Here is a 23880-nt window from a genome sequence, read left to right on the forward strand (position 1 = left end):
GATGTGTTTTGATTCATTTTATTTTTAACATATTTGTCCTCTTTCTTCGATTTTTTGTATTTTTTTTAACACTTTTTGGCCTGGTCCGAACTCTGTCCAACTCAGGCCTATACATGGACTCAGGCTGAGCACTCGGCTTGGGCCTAGGCTGAGAACTCGACCCGAGCCGATCATTCAAACGCTGCTTGGCACAATTCACAAAAGCGTTGCTTCAAATTTTCATGGTCAGCGTCCATGTGCCCTTCAACCCATTAGCACAGAAATGTTAGTGTTGATGTGCACCCCTGATATGATAATCCATGACAACTTGTTTGATGGAGCCATTTTACATTGTGATAAGAGTGTGAATTTCATCTTGATGACATTGGTTATTTGGGTTTTGGCTAGCATTCTTTGAACTGGTTATGAAGTCTGTAATCTGTTCTGAATTTATACCCCTTTTCGTCTGTAATCAATTAATGAGTAGAAAATTTCTTGCTATTGAATGAAAATGCAGATCACAACGCGAAGAATGAGAATCGCTTGGGAGCTTTAATTCTCAAAAAAATTCATGAAATTCATCAATCACCAAAATCCAAAATAGTAGCGCTCGAAACCTAAAGCCAATACTTATGAACAACTTAAACAGGAGATAAATAAAATATTGAAAAAAGGTGCTGAAGGATAAGATTCGTGGCTCTGGCCTAGCGATGACAAAAAAATTGTGCACCACAAAAGGGGCAAAAACTACTGTATACAATCATAATATGTAACTTGAAAAACTTTTTTCCTTCAGCTTTATACTAAACTCATTTACAGATGTTCTTAAACAAAAAAAAAAAAAAAAACAAATGATCACAACATACCGCACACTTATTCCCTCTAGCAAAAACACAGTTGGGATTAAGTTTTGGACCCAAAATTTTGGCGATAATGTCTACTTTTTATAGTGAAACAACCTAAAAAAACACAATAAAAAAAAGGGTCAAATTTACCTCCTGAAAAGAATCCCAACCAAGGAATTAACCTAGACCATCCAGTTTTCGGGCAGTGTTTAGAAACTCAATCACTTACCCTTTCCAGTTTTACCCCTTAAGACAATGAATCTAAAGAACGCATATCAAAATGATGGGATGGAAAGAATACATTAGTCTAGAATCCAATGGACTATGGAGGCTTAGCTTTGAGACACCTTATTTGCAGTGTGAGAGGCCCTTGAATTGGAACTTCTCTTGCAAACCAAGCTGAACCTCCCAAAAAGAAAACCATAGTCCAGTAGGTCATTATCATCCATTGAAATGACCCCTCAGAACATCTGGTCATCTGAAAGCTTGGCCCCCACACTCCCATCACGAAACATCATTAAAATGGGCTTTCATGATCCAATGGTCTATGCCTTTTCCATAATCCATCAAATTATAGTAATACTTTCCCTGATAACATTCCCCTCATTCTCCATTCACTCGTATTTTTCAATGATTTTCTTTAACCTAAGACCTGCCTATGCAATTATTCCAAGTAATTGAAAGGGAAATTTAGCCATGCATCATCAGGAAAGCTTCCATCTCTTTTGGTGATGGATGGTGGAGATGAATAGAATTGAAGCGTGACTGTACTGATGTAAAGTCTGTCCGTACTGGTCGACTAAAACTCTTTTTTTGAAAAATTGGGTCTACTAAATCTCTTTTATTCATCGAAAGATGAATTCCATAATCAGATCACGAAGGAGTATAAGAACAGTCACCAGTCTCCACCCTGGGAAGGATAGGATAAGTTTGGATTGCATCGCAAGGAATTTGGGAAAAACTGGTTTCTTTTCCTCCGGCAATTATCAACTAGCTACTGGTTGGTAGCATTTTCTACACAAGTAGAGCTCAAAAGGCAACAACACAAACAAGTTGTGACGGTAATCCCGTTCAAAGTGGAAGAACAAAATACTAAACTTCCTAATCGGCGCTATGTCCAAACAGTTCTATAGTATGCACCCATTCTAAAGCGAAGTTCTCTTTTTTTTGTGTTTTTGTGCAGTAAGTTTAGTTGAATTTCCATATATATATATTTTTTTGATAACTGGTTGAATTTCCATATATTTTGCAACAGATACAGACACATGAAGCTAGAAATAGAAATGCTTATGCAATTAAGAAACTGAGAAAAAGGAAGTTACACTAGGCAAAAGAAAAGATTGAAAAAGAGAAAAGACCTAATTATTTTCACTTCTTTTTCCCAGCTTTGCCCTCTTTCCTCCTTACAACCTCATCTGCATATTTGACTCCCTTGCCTTTGTAGGGTTCGGGTGGTCTCCACTTCCTAATGGAAGCTGAGAAGTCACCGACTGCACATTTATCAAAACCACTAACTGCAATCCTGGTATTATCTTCCACCTTCACTTTAATCTCTTTTGGAATGGGCATCCTCACTGGGTGAGAGAAACCAAGGTTAAGAACTAAATCGTTCCCCTCCAACGTAGCTCGATAACCCACTCCAATTAGTTGGAGTCTTTTCTCAAAGCCCTTGGACACTCCAACCACCATGTTGTCGGTGAGAGTCCTATATGCAACAAAAAAGAAATAAGTGGGCACTCTGCACTCCAATGCCTTAGTGTCACGTAAATGAAATAATCAGGTTTGAGAAAATGGTTTGATACATCATCGACAAAATAAATTGCACACAATAAAATAAATTGCATTAGAGATAGAACCTCAGGTTGGTCTTCCATGATTGTTGAATACTTTCAACAATGAGACGAACATCTTGGAATGATAACTGAAAGCATAAATGATGGAATATTTCCCTAATAAATTGAACCAATGCAACAAAAAGTAGGGAAATTGCTTCAAAGTTGACCTCCTTAGATAAGTTAATCCAAAGCAGCTCAGCATAATGCAGAAATTCGACAAATTAGATTGTACCAATCACATTCAGGAATCAAGGTTTATTGCACAATTAATATGGCCCTAAACATTGCCATGTAAGGGGTTTGATATTACCATAAAATTATCCTCAGCCATGTAGTAATGGAACACTAGAAAACTTGGAAAGCATAAGTAATGGAACACTAGAAACTTTGGAAAGCATAATGGAGAGAACTAGTTCAGTTTCACAAAATGAGGTCTACCATTGTGAGGTCTTCATGTGAAAAATGCAGAAGCATTTAAGATAAACATTTATGTCAATAGTTCCATAGATGCAGAAAAATGCCCTTTTGTTTTCTTACAAATGGTAAATGAAGCCACATTACTAGTTCCATAAGGGTCTAGTCCTAATATATGCAATGCATCCAAGGTTACAAAATATATACTTGTCACAGAAAGAGAAGTTTGCCTTGTCATCCTGCAGAATGATACCAAACAAGCAACAGACTAACAAGATATTTAGCCAATAATTGATTTCAAAGGCCAAGTTGCATGCTTCAAATTAATCAAGAATCTCTATGCAACTACTCGGGCAAAAAACTTGTGACCATGCAATCAGAGAATTTCAGAACATCAAGCAAAATCTGTAGGGGCGAATTTAGAACAAGAGAGATATTTTTTGTTACAATAGAAAGTTATTGTAAATCCAACAAGGAAGTTCACATGGGAGGTGAAGCTTCCTTCCAGTGTTCTCTGTTTTTCTCCCGTTGAAATTTATCTTCTCACCTATGATCAGTGTCAAAAAGTAGGCATTTTGAGGGCCTGGCCACCTAGGCGGCAGGGCACCTGCCTAGGGATGGGTAGGGACTATTAATTAAAATAAAAATTATTTATTAATCAATATCCATATGGCCTTAGATATCAAATATTCACAAAATAACAATTCCATTTAAAGTTTATGACGATTGACAAAATATAAGTCCAAATCAGTAAATATTCCATCTATAAATATGTAAAAATATCAAAAAAGTAAAACAAAACTAATAGGATATCAAAACGTCATACATTGTACAAAATAAGAACCAATTAGTCACAAAAGAATTCGATATAGGACTAGCTTTATCATCCAAACGAATTAATAATCAATTAATCACAAAAAAAAATCAATCTTTCAACTCCAAATATGTAAATATATCATAAAAGGAAAAAAATTTAGAAAAAGAAAAATCAATGATTCAAAACACTATATGTTATAGCAAAAAAACTCAAAACCCTTGTTCAAATATCATAATGGCATAATGCTTGTTTATTCGATCGCTGAAAATCCTCACTATTGACCACTAGAAGCTCCAGAAAACTATCGTGAAGCATTACCTTTGATTTTGGAAGAAATTGAAAAAAATTAAAAATTTATCGATCTTTTGATAAATCACAAGATAGAGGTTTTTTGGGAGTTTTTCTTTCTCTAGATGGCATGGATTTGGTTTTGGAGGTTTAGAATGTCCCCCAAAACCCTTTTCCCCCCTTTTTAAGGGGGGGAATTACTAAATTGACCGTAGCCGAGGGCATTTTTCCGCGCTCGGCAACCTATGCCGACGCGACCACCTTGACTGTACCACCTAGGCAGGCACCTAAACGCAAGCCGTCTGCCTAGGCATTTTAGGTGATTGGCAAATTTTCGAACACTGCCTATGATGCACGAAATGGCTGTGGGCACAGCTATAATGCCAAAATGTTGTGATTTTCAAAACATTTTTGAAGTATCCGACATGGATATGGCACCAATTTTGAAGTTTCCATATACTGTAGCTTTTCTTAATTTATTAGCCAATATCTTCAAATTTCAACAAAACACAAATATAAACAATGTGAACTACTCTTAGTTGACACCCCTTCCGGAATTAGATTTATTCCGGAGCCCCTAAACCCTGAAACACACTAGCCTAGTGTACCATAGGACACATTGAACCATAGTACACACCCATGCCATAGTCCAGCCTTAGAATATTCCCCAAACATTTCAAATAACCTGCTTTAGGAGAATACGATGTGTGAAGGAGAGAAATTATTCAAGAATGCTGAAACAAGAATCCATATGATATGAAATCTGACACAATTCATACAAAATTTGAAAGTACGGAACAAAATGCATGATCTAGACCAAGAAAAGGACCAGCGATGCTGACCACCTCGCTAGGCCCATTGGGCCAGCGATGCTGACCACCTCGCTAGGCCCATTGGGCCAGCGATGCACCCCACATCGCCAATGTAATCAATGGCTCAAATTGAACCGCGATGTCAGTGATGGAATTTTAGCAGGTTTTGTCTATAACTAGATCACTTTCTATCATTTTTTGGACCTCTTCCTAAACAGAACCCTAGCCCTAGCATCTTAGCCCAACAATTTCTAAACCCCAGGAAACTAAACCCTAAAGTCTCTATAAAATAAATACAATGGTTCAGCAAACCTTGAAGGTTAAAGGAGGAAGGATTCATCATCTTCAAACTGATCCAGGCCCCAACTTGAGGTGTCGAACCTAAAGGCCCAGCTTCCAAGGTATTAATCCCTTCGTCTCTTCTTTCATTATTCTATGTTATTTCTTTGTATTTATTTTACTGTTCTAAAAATCTTTTAAAATCTTCATTAGTTTTTCCTTGCGATTTATAAGTGTTTCTTTTCGGTTTAACACAGATCTAAGTGCGCCCTAGCTGACGATTTGTCAGGAAAAGGTTCTTCGGAATTGATTTCTCATAAATCATAATTTGATGGAACCCACAACTTTACGATATTTCTAAATAACAAGTTTGAACACAAATCAAACACAAATCAAGATGGGCTAGACCTCGAGTCGATTTCCACCATAGATTTGTTAGTAAACAGTTTGGCACCTAATGTGGGGCCCGTCGAGCTTAAATTTGCATAAAAACCGGTCAAAAACAATCCCAGTACTGCACCCTCGCGGTTGTTTCTGACAGGCTTGATACTAGGAATCAGAGCACTAGGAGATCTGATTGACCCACGAGGCCTGAGGCATCAATGACGCGCTTTGCATCCCTAGAGCTATGTACTAGCACGGCAAAACCGCTACAAGCAATCAACCCCCCACTAGCTCCAACTCCCCTTCGTGCCTGGATTTACCAGCCTAAGTATTTTCCCCCCATGATTATTGGTTTGGAGAATTATTAATAGAAAAAAAAAAGAAAAATTTCATATAGAACCCTAGTTCCCCATATTATTTCATGGTAGACCCTCCTTCCGTTTTTCTTTCAAGTGGCATAAGGAAACCCCTAAAGATTTTCACCATACCCCCTCATCGCTCATCTCCCTCTTTTATTGACTTTTGATCATAAAAATTAACCCCAAAAAATCTTTTTATACCATTTCAACCCAAAAACGTTTTTAATGGGTGGAAAGGGAAAAGGAGGGTTAAAAAAGTTTTTGGGTTGAAATAGTATAAAAAGATTTGTTGGGGCTAATTTTTATGGTCAAAAGTCAATTAAAGAGGAGATAAGAGATGAGGGGGTGTGGTGAAATCTTTAAGGGTTTCCTTATGCCGCTTGAAAGAAAAATATGAGGGTCTACCATGAAATAATATGAGGAATTAGGGTTCTAGATGAAATTTTCCCAAAAAAATATATTCCATGCTTTCTCTTTTATAGTTGTGATCTGTGATTTCCTGCTATAGTTTACTTCCAAAATTTCTTTTAAAAAATAAATTATAAAAAGGGAAAAAATTTAGGAAAATAGCACTTACTTTTATTTTCTGCCATGGTTGCTTTCCAATACTAAAGTTGCCACATTTATAGCTATTCTTGCGATTTGCTTGCTATTTTTATTTTCGCTTCCCTATTGTTGCCACGTCGAACACACAGGCGTGCAATTTTTTGCACTTACAAATTTTTCAAAAATCCCCAAAATGGTGATAACGTCGTGAGGGGCACCTATCCTTTTAGAGTCGGGACAGTTGGGGGTTGCGCAGTCTTAAGGTAAACACCCCACTGTGAATCCTTCCTCCAAAAGCACCCCACACATACTAGGACCCCAAAGCACTCCCATGAGGGCAGGCTTAGGACCTATATGGGTGTACCCAAACTATTGTTGTTGGAGGCAGAAGCGGGACCAGTTTGGGGAACACCGAATCGCCATAGGATGAAAGCTCCCTAGGTTTAGGATTGTTGTGAATACCTTCAATAAGTTAAGGAGCAAAAACGTAGGATACTTGGGAGCGAGATCCCATGTTATTTGGATCGAGACTTTGACATGGAGGGATTTAAGCTCCACTATACATAAAACAAGATCGAGTAATAGCATACAATAAAATTAGGATCAAGCCATTGCCCTCTCGATTCATTATCATACATCTTAGCTTATTACCAATGTCATAATTATAGTACCACAATTTACTACAAAAATACAGTCTAATCATCATCATCATCAAAACCTTTTCCCAACTATTTGAGGTAGGCCACATGAATCCTAGTCCACCATTCTGCCCTATCAAGGGTGATACCCTCAATGAGGCCTTGAGTCCCCATATTTTTTCTCACTACTTCCAACCATGTCTTTTTGGGCTTACCCCTTTTAACTCGCACCTCCTAATAGGTGATATACTAGGTCTGCGCAGCACACAGCCAGCCCACGTAATCTACTTTCTCTCATCTTATTGCCTATTGGAGCCACACCTAAGTTCTCTCGATTTTATCCCTTATTGTCTTGCCGCTCATCCATCTCAACATCATCATCTCAGCCATACCCATCCTATGGGTATGTTGTTTCTTGACCGCCCAACATTCCGGCCCATAAAGCAAAACTAGTCCCATAGTTATCATATAGCTTTTGCCTTTCAACTTCATTGGTATTGGACGATCAAATATAACTGCGGTTGTATATCTCCACTTCGCCCACCCAGATTCTATGACATCTTCTTCAATCTCTCTATTTTCCTAGATTATCGACCCACGATATCAAAAGTGCGCTCTTTTTGGTATTTCTTGGCCGTCAATCTTAACTACTTCCTTGTCTCTTCTCCTATTATTACTAAACTTACATTCCATAATACAGTTTACATTCCATGATACAGTTTAATAATACCATAAATTGGCCTACTATGATATTAAACTATAATGTTTAATACCATAATTCTAGTATACCACGATGTGACATGTAATAATATCATAAATTGGCCTACTATGATACTAAACTATAATTTTTTAATACCATAATTCTAGTATACGATGATGTGATATGTACCAAAACATATTTTATTAAAAATAAATTTATAATACCAAAGAGAGGAGCAATAGTTCATAGCTACTCTTCTTGGAAGGATTCTACAAGCATGTAGACCAAGATCCCATTTTATAAGAAGCGAGATCCCTATTCTCTAAACTAAGCTCCCTCTAAGATCCCTTTAAGAAACCATGGGATCAAATTCCTAAAGTGGGACCATGGCCTTACCCTCAAGGTTCCTGCAACTATGATGGCTAATTTGAGTTAGAAACCCCATCTGTGAACCTTTACCTATAGAAATTAGGTTAAATTGTTTCAAACCTTTTTGTGTGGTCTGCGCTTGGCTAATTTGAGTTAGAATAGAAAAAACCCCATGTCGCATGACCGAATTCAAGAGAGATCCAGCTCGTGTGCCAAGTCCATGGCCTCATCCTTATCTCAGACCAAGCAAGGCATTGGGCCACTGCTCCACATGCACCATGCCCCTTAGACCCATGAGATTATGGCTGATCATCCCAGTCTACACGTCAGCACTCACAATTATTGCTACTTAGAAATTGTAAACCACCAGATTAACATGGTGTGGAGCACAAAACCAAGAACAAACCACCAGCCCAATCAGTCTGGTAAAGCCGAGGTACAAACCTCGAGCCAGCTGGCTTGAGTCAGATTAACCCTGATAGCCAACCATCGCCCCAACTACTCAAATACAAGTCCACCCGCTAAGAGTAAAACTCCTAGTAGGGAATCCGCTTCGGACCATCGGCCTTCGGACCAATCGAACCCATATCCATCAAACTATGACTTGCCATAGAGGTCTAGGTCATTTCATCAAACCCATAAACAGCATAGCAGTAGTATGGGCCGCTCTCAAACCTCACTTAGCGAGAGCCCTCTCTTGTGAGCTTATCTCCATAGCTAATCAAGTCAAGGTTGTACTATTAAAACACCAGATGGTCAATTAATACAGCCCAATAACCTCATCAGCAAAGAACAAATATATCCAATCCGGTCAATTCCTCGATCCTAAGCTGAGGGACGACCTAGCCAGCTGGCCTATCGAGTGCAAACAAATCGCACCAACCAATGTGTTAGGCAACCAATCGTCCACCCAAGTCACTGTTGTGCCAACAGCCTGGTTAGCCCAGACGGAGGTAAACATGAAACCCTTCAGGGCACCCTCGAGAGGATGGAATCTACAATTTCCGACTCCTAGGAACTACGTACAAGAAACGCTAAGGAATTTGGAAGATCTCCCCACCGGATTCTTCATGCCAGAATTCAGACCCAAATTCTCCAGAAAAGGCATTCCGGGAACTCATATCCAAGCCTACTACTCACAATACCAGTTCTACGCAATAGACCCCATCGCCTTAACGCAATGTTAAAATAGAACGCATTGGGAGAACCACTTTTATGGCATCGAGACTAAATGAAAAATCATCCCCACATTACCCCAAACGAGATATTCAAGCACTTCTTCTCACACAATCACGGGGCCAAACCTCACCCTCCGTGAATTAACTGCCATAAGACAAAAGATCGGTGAGTCCATTGATTTCATTGCAAGGTTTAAAGATGTCGGTTCTCGGATCATTGAGTGCCCACTCTCAAGTCCCGTGATGATTGGAGATTTTATCGAGAAAGCCGCTCACGAGTACAAGCATTTCTTCAGCACAGGGAGCATGCCCTTCTTGTTTGACTCCACATTAGAGAGTCAAACTCCATGAATGGGCAAAGGGACGGGCTGCCAGCATCAAACCAATGGAAGATGAAGAACTAGATGTGCCCCCATAGCAACATGACGACGATGAAGCCTTGTCTAGCAGCAAGGTCAATCAAGGTGAAATCAATGAGCTAAAAGCCTAACTCAAGTATTAACCTCTTTGAAATAGCTTTGGGATAAAGACAAGGCTCATTCGTGCACATGACGAACACAGGATAGCACCCCCACGAAATTCATACCCTTTGAAGAACGAGTGAGAGACGTTCTCAAGTGGTTGCTCAAGTACAAGCTCGTCGAATTGCCTATGGCCCAGATTCCTCCCCTTCCTAATGGAGATAAATCAAAATGGTGCAAGTGGCACCAGAACTATGCTCATGACACCGAAAAATGCCTTGCCCTAAGGCATAAAATTAAGGACATATTCGATGAAGGGCTCAAACGCATCGTAGAAAAGACTGAGTTTGTTAACAAAAAGGAAGGCATCTCTGCCAATCCGAACTTGGATAACCTCACTTGATCAGATAAAGAGGAAGAGACCACCTCAACAATAGCCTTGGTAGACCTACTTAAGACCAACGAACCAAGATCTCATCCCAGGCCGAAAGATCATCCGATATAAGCCTTGCGGCATGGAAAGAACTCGCCAGAGAGTTCATTAAGAGAAGGTCAAGCGAAGCGCGAACTCAATCAAGTCCATGCGACTAAGGATCCTCAAGAATGCAATGGTGAGCATTGCCTGATTCCCATAATCACAGCCCAAGAAGTTGCTAAGGAACAAGATATCCCATGAGGAGCTCCCATTATGGCTGAAGACAGAAACCTGCAACCAGACCATACCATCTTTATGATGGAGGACAACCCAGATGAAAAGCATCCATGTCCCTTCAGCTTCCTAAAAACATACTCAAGCGCTCTGTGCCCTCGAGAACAGATAGAGGAAGTTGAATTGTTGCTCTAAATCCTAAGACCGGACCACCTTCACCTGACTTACTTAGTGGGATATATACGATGACAAAGAATCACCCTCTCAGACCAGCTCAATGGAAGATAATATAAGGGCAGAGGAGCCAAACGAGCCCATTCTTGAAGACTCAACTCCTCCACCCCTACAAGAGTCTGAAATTGATCTCCTTGAAATTCTAAGGGATCCACCTTCACCGCCATCACCAGATTTTCTACAAAAGCCACCTAAATGGGACCAGGAACCAAGCTACCCTCTCGGGATGACGCAATAGATGACTCACTTAAGTGTGGCAGGGGCGTGTTTACTCAAGATGACCTGGTAATGGGACAGAAGTCCCCACCGATGAAGACAGTTTGATAGGGGCAGCCCCATCTAACGAATCAATAGAGGCACCCCAAGGTCAAGGATCCGCTTGATAGGACACAAGTCTATGTTGTTGAAGAAGATCCGATAGGGGCAGTCCCATCGACAAAAGTGATAGGTGCGACCCAACTGGGAATGACAACATGATAGAGCAGTAGATGATGTCGTGACCTCATCCTATGGACCCCAACACGCCACAAGGCGATCAAGCGTTAAAAACATCACCTTTCTTGTCCAAGAGTCTCTCCCAGACTCAAGCATCTAGGACGAGCCCCATCAAGGAATTAATTCCGGGAGACAAACAACCCAAGGTTCTTTCAGAAAACTTCATGTCTTTTCCAAAGAATAGAGGCCACAGCATATATTATTTCGCAGGACTGTAATACGTGAACAAAAAACTATTTCCTGGACTACTCCAGAATCGAAATCTATGCACACACATAAACAAAGCCCTTCAAGTGGTATGAAAAGTGTAACTAAGTACAATCAATTGACAGCTGAAAAGCATAGATCTGACCTATCCAAAAACATGCACTGAAATCTGAAGGTGTATCTCGCAAGCATTGTGATATAACCTTATAACAACGAAATCACTATCATAGATGGACACAGACATTTTTAATTCAGCAAATATATCTCCATTTATGATCAAACTATCCTAAGCTTTCAAACTGAAGTGCTAAAAATTAATTCTCAACCTGTCTAACATCAAGTAAGTTTTTGAAACTTTGATTTTCAATAGAACTCCAGAGCACAACTTATATGATCCATTGGAGGACAGAGTAGAGGAATTCCAACATGGGCTCAGATTTAGATCAATGGGCAGTAGGATCCCCACCGGATCAATCTGTAGAACCGCTGATCAGTGGCTCTACACAGAGGTCAGTGGGTATTCCCCTAGCCACAGATCAAAGGGTGGACAGGGGGGCTCACCACCATAAGATGGTGGTGAGACCTTCACCTGATCAGACCCCATACCACCATTAGATAATATAACCCTCGAGGACTTGCTTTCAAGATATATTCCAATCTTTACTTCACCTTAAGAGATTTCCAAAGCATAGACTTGCATAATTCTAAATAAAACAAATGTCAGTGATTCTTTGTTTTCTTTCTAGTGAGTATTCAATAGATTCTAGTTAACTGCAACATAAGGATAGGGAAAGGTGGAGGTGCTCTTCTATTACCATGGATATCTGAGAAAAGTCAGGTACAGCGATAAAATTAAAGAACTAATTCTCATAGTTGATACAATTATTATAGTTGTGGGGCTGATTGATCAGATTTGTCGAATGAGTTTTACACTGTTCAAAAAGATTGGTGTTTCCAAGTCAGACACATGTTGATATAACAGGGATAGTTTCTATCCAATTTACATGTCATTAATAGCACTAGTCATGTAAATTAAATCACATAACAGTTCACTTTAGTGCAACTTAGCAGACCCTTTAGGCTGGGTGAATTGTTGGAATGCTTACCATGAATTTTACTATTTACCTTAGCCAACACCAACATACCCATAAAAAGAAAGGCAAGTAGAGTGAACTAAAATGTAGATAGTAGTTACCACAAAACTCATCTCAGTTTATGCAGAAAATTTTCATCGATATCTCATTTTCCACAAGACTCATTCAGAGTACAATGCAATCACAACAGAAAAATCACAATAAGAGCATACATCCTAAGGAGCACATTTACGAAATAATCAGAAAATACGACCCAAATTAGAAACATTCACCACTCAATATTATAAATTTCCTATCAATCAACAGAAAATATCCAAACTAAAAAGAATTCAAAACCCCAAAGGCGAAACCCGCTAATCTTCCATTGTTAACTTTGGATTGAGAGTAAGGGAGTACAAAAATGGCAACCCAAAAGGGTGCGCTATACAAAATAACAAACTAGCCCACTAGACTTCTATTAAATTTTCATCACAACTAGCAAAAAGAGTGAGAAGGGATTACCGGAAAAGACCATGCATTTGGTTTGCTCTTCTAGTATCCAGCGCTTTGGAGACCTTCAGTGTTGTAGGGTCAAGTCTTTCAACTTTGACTTCACGTGGGTAAGTTCTTGATAGCTCACCCAAAGGACCCTTCACCTTCAAATCCTGGCCATCCAATGTTATAGTCACACTGGATGGAACTTCAATGGGGTGCTTTCCTACCCTTGATTCTTTGCACTCCACATTCTTCCTAAAGAATCCAATTCCTATAACAGGGGAACTTGTGTGTACCCTTCCATTTTTCTCACCCCAAAACTTAGATTTCAAAGGGCTGTGACATCATATAAGAAGACCCAAGTAATTACTTTTCAAGGATATATTCTAAGGACAGAAACAACATGAGAACGGATTCAGTTAATAAAAATGGAGAATTCAGATAAAAATAGCTCATAACTATTCTAAAAAAGTGCATAGAACAGGCAAAGATCGTAATCAATAGAGAATTACCATGGAAGACCCTAACCCAAAGTTTCACAATGGTGTAAAGTCTGGCAATGAAATGTATTATACACCACAAAAGCACATAGAAACAATCAAATGAAAATAATTTACCAATTCAAAATCTCAGATTTATTACAAAAACATGAAACAAAAGTTCAGTTTCCAATGTATGAACAAAATACTTTCCTATCAAACACATACAGAAAGTATTGGTGCGACGCAGGCGCACACACATAGAGACTAATTTCCAAGGAATAAATAATAAAGATTAGAAATTGTAAAAGTTAACATACTCAATAGCATGTAACAATGAATTCAATCTTCATAACCACATAGATATGGGAACTTAAATTAAGCAAAATTACGCAAGTCATCATTAAGCCAGAATTTCAGGTTGCTCCTCTTACGAAAGAAACAGAATAACTCAAATATCAAATAGAGGAATTTGCCAAACATCCATGGAGGAAAAGCTACTTCACAAAATGGAATTGCCTCATTCACTAATAGGAGAGAAATAGGTACCAAAAGATAAAATAAAGACTAACATTGTATTTGTCAGGGATGAATAAGAGAGAGAAAGAGAGAGAGGGTGTCAAGAAGTTACATCGATTGGCAAAAGAAGGTTAAGGACGCCATGGATACTCATCAAGCATCAAAGATTTTGCTCGTTTGGTATCAATAGCGATGAAAACCTCTCTCTCTTTCCCTGTCTCAAACCTTTGGAGCGCGGCTTATCCATTTTAAGGCCCCTTGACATGTTGCCCCAGGAATTCTTGGCCAAATTACAGGAATAGTCATCTGGTGTTATGGTTGGCAGTAGGTCGACTCCGACCCGGACCCAACTCGACCCAACTAGATTTCGTATGGACCTGGGCCCAGGTCAGTCCAAGTGACTTGGATGTAAGTCGGTCCATAGTCGGGTCCAAGTCATTTGGAAATCAAAAAAATACACAACTCAATTTTTACATAGAATAGTATATATTTTTTATATATTTTATATTGGGATGGGTTAGGTCAGGCCGACACCAATCCAATCCGATAGGGTCGGAACCCGATTTGGGTCCAAGTCATTTGGACCCAGACCTGACCTATTTTGGAATCAGACCAACTCCACTCAATTGCCACCCCCAATCCGTGCTTTATTTTTCATTGATGGAAAGATTTAATGCAAGTGTCATCTAGAATGTGTCTCGTGTTAAAACATCAGTTAAAAAAGTAAAGAGACGATGTTTATATAAGGTGTCCACTTTACAATGCTCAAGTAACATGCACCTCAAAATTTCATTAAGAAAGGTTACAATATTTTAAAATTTACCATCTCAATTTTGAGATCTATGCATATTTTGAAAAAAAGGACATCAGATCTTAAAAGTAATACATGTTGTAATATTATATTATAGAGTTATGTTAGGGTATCCATACATATGAATATTTCTTTAATGTGCTCAATATTTCTAGACACTAGATATCCTTGCCTTACCATGTAGGAACATTTTTTTCTATAGATTTTTTAGTTAATTAATCAGGGATAAAATTAAAATTTGTAAATGAAAGAAGAATATTTATTAACTATAGTAGAATATGACATCGCCTACATTGAGTAGTGATTGTTTATTGACCACTAATAAAATGTCACTAGTTTTTTATACAAAAATTTATTATACCCCACCTCATGCCAAAAAAATATCATTACTCAAAAATCATGGTATGGAAGAAATAGGCGCCAAGGTCTTTGCACAAATGATTTGATTCTTTCATGTTGAGCTTAAATTTTCGTAGATATTAAGTTACACATTGTATCTATTTTCATGGTCATGGTGATGAAAGTTTTATTATCTTATTATTGTACGTCGAAGATATATTGTTGCAGGAATAAATAAAAAGAATTGTGATACTTAAGCTCAATTGGAGAGGGAATTTGAGATAAAAGATTTGGGAGTTGTTAATCGACTTCTTGAGATGAGTGTACTTAGATAGAGAAACAACATGAAAATTTGGTTGTAAAAAGGGTTTTATGGCGCTTCAATATGAGAATGCCAAACCAATTAATACCCTAGTTCCGGTGCATATGAAATTGTCTTCGAAACAATGTCTTAGCATGGAAGTAGATAATGCATAGATGTCTACAGTATCGTATTCATCAACAATAGGAAGGCTTATATTTATTATGGTTACCACTAGACCTTGACATGACACAAGTAATGGGAATTTTGAGCTTATACATGGTAAATTGTAGTCCTGATTACTAGACGACTTCGTAAATGGATCTTTCATCATTGGAAGGAAACTTGTAATGCTGATATTTGTTACATAGAGATGGATTTGAATTTTGCCTAAGCTATTGATGCATATTTTATGGGTAATTTGGATAAAAAAAAGTTTACTACTAGGTATTTCTTTTTTGGGAAGGTGGTACAATAGGTTATCAAAGTTGCAGTCGGTGGTGGCCTTGTCTTCTATAAGGGTTTGAGTATATGTCACTTATGCATCCAAAGAAGCAATTTAACTAAACAGCTTACTTGGTGAGTTTGAGTTGTGTAACGAACATTGCTTCATGTTTTAAACAAAGTGCTTCATTTTTAACAAGAAACCCAACCTTCTATGATAGAATTGCTCATTATAACTTTGTTCAAGAGATGGTAAACAAGGGCAGAATTTTATTATAAAAAATTCATGCTGATGACAATCTTACCGTTACGTTAACTAACCATATTGGAAAGAAGAAGTTCACTTGGTGCAAAAGTTATTAAAGGCTTTGGTTACTTGATAATTAATACCTAGTAGGCAGCAATTTCTAGGAGCAGATTAGTCAAAATAGAAACAGGTGTTTAAATGATTGAATGTTAAGAAGTTATGTGATTATTGAACTTCATAAAGGGTTTACCATATTAAGGAGTATGAAAACCTTTTAGGTACGAAAAAGTCACATGATTAGGAAAAGGGATAGGTCGTGGTGGTAGAACCCGTGTTTTAGTTTCCAATCCTGCTGACACCACCCATAGACACCTTCAATAAAAGTTAACTCCTTGATCTATATGAAAAATAGGTAGGAGCTTGTCTTCTCTATTGAATTACTAAAAAAGAAAAAAGGAAAAAAAGCCATATGATTTTAATATCGAGAGATAAACCTATCTTATATCATTATTATAGGAAAGTTTTTTTTGTGTTCCTACTCGAATTCTTATTTTTTTGGGTAAGTTACTAGAATTCTTATTATATGGGGAAGTATGACATATAGATTTCGGAAACATAAGGGAATTGAGAGATGGGTCACAGAAACATAAGGAACTAAGAGATGGGTCACGTGGGTATTGAGTTTCTTCATAAAAAGCTCTGGATGACTGTGAAAGTGTATGGAAAAATAGCGTGAAGGGTTCCTTCTTGTTGTTCTTGGGTAAGTATTTTAGAGAGAGAAAAAAAATTTGTTTTAGACTTGTAAGAGAGAACTTGTAAACTTTTGTATTATCTATACTTAAATTGTGTTTTTCTAATTAGTAAAAGAGAATTTTACTGCCCTATAAATGGAGGCAATTGTCGAACTATGTAAATCTTGTTGTTTTATTCTTTTAATTTTATGAGCTAGTTTTTTTTCTCTTTTTTGGCCCAGACCTTGATTTTTATCCTCTACACTCCCTCTCCCATTTTAGATGCATTAGGGGTATTTGTTCCACACAAATTTTGGTATACAAATTCTTTTTTGAGTAAATAAATAAAAATCATGAACAAAATTAGAAAATAACTTTGGAAAATGGATATCTTGAACATATAAGCTGGCCATTCATTTCATAGATGGCTAGATATTGCCCTTTAGTCAAATTGTTGCCATTGTTATTTAAAAATCAAATTAAAATTATTTATTAATAATAATAATAATAATAATAATAATAATAATAATATTATTATTATTATTATTATTATTATTATTATTATTATTATTATTATTATTATTATTATTATTATTATTATTATTATTATTATCATTATTATGGACATGTTAATGGGAGGAATGGAAGGTGGGACATACGTTGAGGCTATTATTAACATTTTTATGACTCAACATTTTTATCATCATCATTATTATTACTACTACTACTGCTACTATTTTGGCCATCCTAAGACAAGCGGACCCGTGTTCTATGTTTGGGGTACAACAAATGCCCCAAAGTCCCCACAAGGGAGGTAAAAAAGGGATACTATTTCTATCGATCCTTGAGCGGATCAAATGTTTTCTCTATAGGAAACTAAAAAGCTGTGAAGTGAAAAAAAAAAATTTTCCTTTTTTTTCTACTCAAATGGAACGGTTTGATGTTTTCCATAGCAGACTACCTTAGAAATGGGCCTATACAACATCTAGGGCATTAAATTACGCTAGAAATTCCAAAAATTAAAAAAGATAAAAGATCGGTTGTAAAATGGGTACAATAGTAATAACAGAAGTCACTATAAAATTTTGAGTACATTGAAACGGGGCAAAAGTACAAATGATTAAAAAATAAAAATAAAAAGGCAATATTGAATTTTAAGCAATATGGCCAAAGGGTAATTTTAGGTATTTAACTCCATTCATACCTAAAATTTTCAAAAAATAACAGGAAAATTTATTAAAATACCTATAAGAGATACACTATCTAACATTTTACACATTTGTAACTATTACAACTCATGATCATGTGCATTTTATGGCCATTGTGAAAGTATTTTGAAATTAAAATCAAACAATTCAGATAAAATGTTAAATAGTTCATGTATTATAATTTATTTGATAAATTTTCCAAAATAATAAGACTAGAACACCTCCATGCATTTTCTTTGCTCGTGCAGAAATGCAGGTTATTTGCAAGTTGCAACCTACCACTTGGCCATGTGGTTTAGGTCAGCGGCTACATGCACATGGCTATCACAAGTTAAGATAGCCACGCTTACCTACCCTTCTTCCATCTCTCTCTGTATTTGCTGCCCTCTTTTTTTTAAAGTAAATCAGGAACATGTCTCTTCTTTCGTTTTCTATTTCCCCTTCTTTTTTTTTTTTTTTTTTTTTTTTTTTTTTTGAATTTTGAATAATTCAGTGGGGGAAGCCTGGCCCCAACCTATTTTTTTTTATATACAATAGGGAGCTAGTTTTTTTTAAAGTGCTAGTAGGTGGTATCAGTAGGTTTGAAAATCACAAAGTGGTAATTAAGTATGGGGATGCTACCACCACGACCCAGCCCCCTTTGAGTGCTAAATAATACCATATCTTAACACAAACCGATAAATACATCCACATTTACAAGAGCTTATCCAATTTCTTTATTATTTTGCTTTGAGCATGTAGCTTACTCTCACACACTCTACACTGTTAGGCGAAAGAGCTATTTAAGAAGATTTGTCTACATGAAATTTTGACATCCATTTTAGAATCATGACGAATACTTTTAAAAATAAGAATTTTGATTTGGAGCTCTTAAATACTTTGATCTGACCATCCAAATTTTGAATAATCTATTTTTAATTTAGGATGGTATTTCCTTCAAGTTCATAAAGTGCCCCTTTTTATTTTTTCTATTTTTTAATTTTATTTATTTTTGGATGTTGGTCTCTACATTGAGGATATTACGTTCTCAAATCTTGTGGTCTTAAAAGTACTCCTAGGTATGATTTTATCCAAGAGAGTGAATAGACATTATGCTCCCATTGAAGCATATAATCTTTTCACTTGTATTTTTATTAGTTTAAAACATGTACAAAGCATTTTGCTTTGAAAAAGTATGGAATATCCCTATTTATTTTTGCTACAAGAATGTCACGGTCATTTTTAGCTATTTGATGTGAAATTAGGTTGCTAAGGTATTGGCTCTATTTTAAGAGTTAGTTAAATTTTATAACACACTTTAAGATACCAAATTTTGCGCCTAACAACGAGAGGTAATCATGACTTTCTTTTGCTAAAGGTAAATAATCTTATAATAGGGGCTTGTCTTCCCCAGTGAATTACCCAAAAAAATAAAAAATGTATAGTGTATAATCCCTTTTGTTTCATGATTTACACATTCCTAGACAATTAGATGTTATAGCAAGGACTACAAGTGTGGGTCTAAAATAAAAGGAAAATTGTTTCACGTGGGCTTAACCAAGTAGGTGTTCCATCTAAAAACAATGGAAACTAATGGTTCAAACCAGTGTTTAAAAAAACACCGAGTCGAACCAGACTCGTCCAGTTCGACTCGGGAATTGCCATGGACGGATCGAATCGGCGAAAAAAACGGGAATCGTCCGGTTCTAGAGAGAACCGGACGATTCTGTACAGTGACTCGCCGTTTCACTGTACGGAATCGGCGAGTCCGTACAGTGAATCGGCGAGTCCCGTACGGAATTTATTTTTATTTTTATTTTTATTTTTATTTTTATTTTTTTTTATTTTTCTTTTTATTTTTAATTTTTTATTTTTATTTTTATTATTTTTTTTGTAATCCATGATAGATTTTTTTGTAATACTTGATCGATTTTTTTGTAATCCATAATCGAATTGTTTTTTTTTTTTGTAATCCATGATCGAATTTTTTGTTTTTTTTATTTTTTTGTAACCCATGATGGAATTTTTTGTAATCTATGATCGAATTTTTTGTAATCCATATTCGAAATGTTTGTTTTTTTTTCTTGTAATCCATGATCGAAGTTTTTTTTTTTTTTTGTAACCCAAGATAGAACTTTTTGTAATCCATGATCGAATGTTTTGTAATACAAGATCGAAATGTTTGTTTTTTTTTTGTAATCTATAATCGAAATGTTTGTTTTTTTTTTTGTAATCCATGATCGAATTTTTTGTTTTTTGCTTTTTTTGTAACCCGTGATAGAGTTTTTTGTAATCCATGATTGACTTTTTTGTAATCCATGATCGAATTGTTTTTTTCTTTTTTTGTAATCCACGGTTGAATTTTTTGTTTTTTTTGTTTGTTTTTTTTTGTAATCCATGATCGAATTTTATGTAATCCATGATCGAATTTTTTGTAATCCATGATTGAATTTTTTGAAAATTTGTGATTTTTTTTTTTTAATCCATGATCGAATTTTTTTTTGTAATCCATGATAGAATTTTTTGAAAATTTGTGATTTTTTTTTTTTAATCCATGATCGATTTTTTTGAAAATTTGTTTTTTTTTTTTTTAATCCATATTATTCAAAGAGAAAATGAGAGAGAAGATGATTCTGAGGCTACCCTATCCCAGCCATATTATTCACATATCGAGTCCCAACAGCAACAGTGTAGGGATGAGCACGACAGTGCAAGTGAGCATGAATGATGGACAATCTTCAGGGATTTTAGATTGGGAACACAACAAAACACTAATACTCAGGGATTTGGGAATAGTTAGACGCCTGTTAATATCGATGATTCGTTTTTAGATCGAATCAATGAATTGTTAAACGAATTCAATCAATGGTACCAGCGTGACCAAGAAGAACAATAACGTCGTCTATCGTTTTATTTTTAGATCATATGTTACTAATTTTATGCTTTATTTTAGTCCATTTATGTTGATATACTTATTCCATGATAATTATATGTTTATCCTTTTGTATGATGTAAATTAAATGCTTAATGGCGGTTCATGCAGGGAAAGAACATATCAATATTCGCATATTCATTCAAAAACATGAAAATTCTTAATGGAGTACCCTCATTTCTTATTGAATTCCTAAAAAATAATATTTATAATGAGTTTTAATAATTTTTCAGATTTTTTTTAAGCTTTATTCTGACCGATTCACCCGATTCTCGATCCGAATCGTCGATCCGTCGATCCCGATCGGTTTTTTAGAAGTCCAATCCGGGTCACCGATCCGTTTTTTAAACCATTGGTTCAAACTAATGCAAGCTAGAATTGTTATTTCTAGTTTTTAAAATTTGTTTATTTTTTCACATTCACGATGTCCATAGGGATTACATGTCCATAAAAATTAAATCCTAAAATCCATCTAAAAATTAGATTTATCAAGAGGCCCGCATTTCTACCTATGCAGGCTTGGCCGCACAAAAATCGGGTCCAACATGTAATTGCTCTCATTGTTTTATACTTTATATTATCTTATTTTATGGTTAAACATCTATATTACTAGGGAAAGATATGCATGAGCATGGGTCTTGAATTCTCTCTTTGACTCTTATTTCTTTATATTTTTTTATTTATTTTTGGTAAACCACACCAAGACGCCAACCCCTTTCCCCTTATTTCTTTATAATTTTTTTAAGATAGGTCTTTCTCTCTCTAAAAAATAGGGCTTCAATCAAACACACCTTTTCTTTTTTTCCAAGTAGTCCTCGAGCCTAAATCTATCTCCCTAATCAACGATCAAGTCAAAAAGATTTTTCCGCAGAAGTAGGAACTCCCATCCTACATCGTAAGAACAATACTTATCTCAACAATATGTTGGAATGAAGTTGAAAAAGGTAATGAAATTTACGGAGTAAAACGAAATATAAAATTAATTAAAAACTAAGCAATCACAGTAAATGATTGTTTACAAAAAACGTTTGACCAACCAACGTAAAAGAAAAATAGGTTTAAATAATATTTATTTTTTTACGAAAATTAGATATTATGTTAAATTTTTAAGGAAAATCGATACCAATGATGCCCTATCCCCCTCTCAAAACCCAAATAATTGAAATCCATGGTACCTAACTAACGTATAATCTAATATTTTTAAAAAGTAATAATTCAAAACTTACATATAATATGCAATATTATTTATGTGGTATTATAAAATAATTATATATTTTTTTTTATTTTTTATGCTCATATCCTTTTTTCACTTTTATAGTTTTAGAGATGCCTTTGGACTTAAAATTCTGAATATGGGTTGGTTTTTGCTTTTTCTTTTGTCTTTTTTTGTCTGAGAGATCGATTCAGAATATGGGTTGGTTTTTGTCCAAAGGTATATTTTTATTATTTTTTTTGTTTTTTCTTTTATTTTTTATGCCCATATCCTTTTTTTCACTTTTATAGTTTTTAGAAATACCTTTGGACTTAAAATTCTGCATATGGGTTGGTTTTTGTTTTTTCTTTTGTCTTTTTTTTTGTCTGAGAGATCGATTCAGAACTTGAAGTTATGAACTTGAAGTTATGAAATGATTTATTTTTCTGTAATTGGGGTAGTTTCGAACTTCATGTTTGAAAAATCTCACGCTTGTGTTTTTGTAGCCGAAGTTAAAAAAACATGGTATACTCATAAACTTCGTCCCTCAAAAACTCATAAACGTAGTCCCTCAAATAAAATCTGTAGTTAATAAGAAATATAATATATTTTTCTACCTAAAATATTAGGAAACACTTTAAACTCAGTATATGATTAATGCAGAAGTTTAGATTTTAGTTTTAAAAATATTTATTTAAAGAACTAGTTTACAATGTGTCGTCATAGAAGCCCACTAAATTTCTTTTAGGTGGAAACTTCACAGACTCACTGCCACAATTACCAACAAAATCGGTTTGAAACTTCACATTCGGAATCATGTCAAACTCTAGTTGCTCATTTACGAAAAAAAAAAAAAAAAAACATGAAAATAGGATAAAGGCTTAAAGTGTGAAGAATAATAGATATTTTTAAAGGATGTGGTTTGCAACCAACAATCCAATTAAGGCGTACATCCAAATTTTATCATATTATGTAATTTTGGTGAAAAAATTCTTAAGATTATCTCAAAATATATTTTCATATCTAATTATAAAATTTTAAACTCCAAAAGTAGTTAAAATCAAGTAGACCCATATACATATGAAAATCTTGAAAATGGATGGTCTAGATAATGTATTGTACGATGCACTATTTTTAGGATTGAAAATCTTTATTTTTTTCATATTCATACATCTCAATGTCGAAAATGACTAATTAGAGGTTTTTTCAACATTAAAACAACATTTTTTAATGGATTTTTGAGGTGCATATGTAATTCTACATTTAAAGATTGTAAAATTATATAAACATTTTCTATTTTTAAATAGCTAGAGTAATAAATAATAGGAAACGCATATAAAAAAACCATTTTACTTTCGGTCTAAGAAGGTCACAATTATCATTATCAGTGATATTCTAAATCATATGCTTGTAAGAGTGTCCTTGTGAAGACCCAAAAGTTAATTTTTTTTCAAACTTTGTGAGACACACTGAAGAATACTATCTACTAAAATTTCCTTAAATTTAAAAAATCTATTGAATTTCTATTCCATTGAAGTTTCCATAGGGCATTGGTTTTATGAAAATAAAAACATCACCACCTTAAATCCTCATACTGAAATCATTCACTTATTATTTTTAAGGTGAAATGGACAGTCTTCA

General features: G+C 35.6%; 1 protein-coding gene across 3 annotated transcripts; it reads right to left on the minus strand.

The window, feature by feature from the left end:
• Positions 1 to 1861: 1861 nt before the first annotated feature.
• EMB2394 (Ribosomal protein L6 family) lies at positions 1862 to 14285 on the minus strand. 3 transcript variants are annotated; one of them, XM_006858003.4, is made up of 3 exons: positions 14168 to 14285; positions 13085 to 13393; positions 1862 to 2529 (listed from the first exon to the last, which is right to left on the minus strand). In XM_006858003.4, exons 1-3 carry the CDS (start codon positions 14197 to 14199, stop codon positions 2193 to 2195), a joined length of 678 nt encoding a protein of 225 aa, XP_006858065.1. In that variant the 5' UTR covers positions 14200 to 14285; the 3' UTR covers positions 1862 to 2192. The 3 variants fall into 3 exon arrangements, with proteins under 3 accessions (XP_006858065.1, XP_088714077.1, XP_088714078.1); XM_088857951.1 differs by having other exon boundaries at positions 14109 to 14285; XM_088857952.1 differs by having other exon boundaries at positions 13085 to 13443; positions 14109 to 14285.
• Positions 14286 to 23880: the final 9595 nt, after the last annotated feature.

This window comes from Amborella trichopoda, chromosome 2 (assembly GCF_054954075.1).
Source record: "Amborella trichopoda isolate Santa Cruz 75 chromosome 2, AtrichopodaSantaCruz75HAP2 v2.0, whole genome shotgun sequence".
NCBI lineage: Eukaryota > Viridiplantae > Streptophyta > Magnoliopsida > Amborellales > Amborellaceae > Amborella > Amborella trichopoda.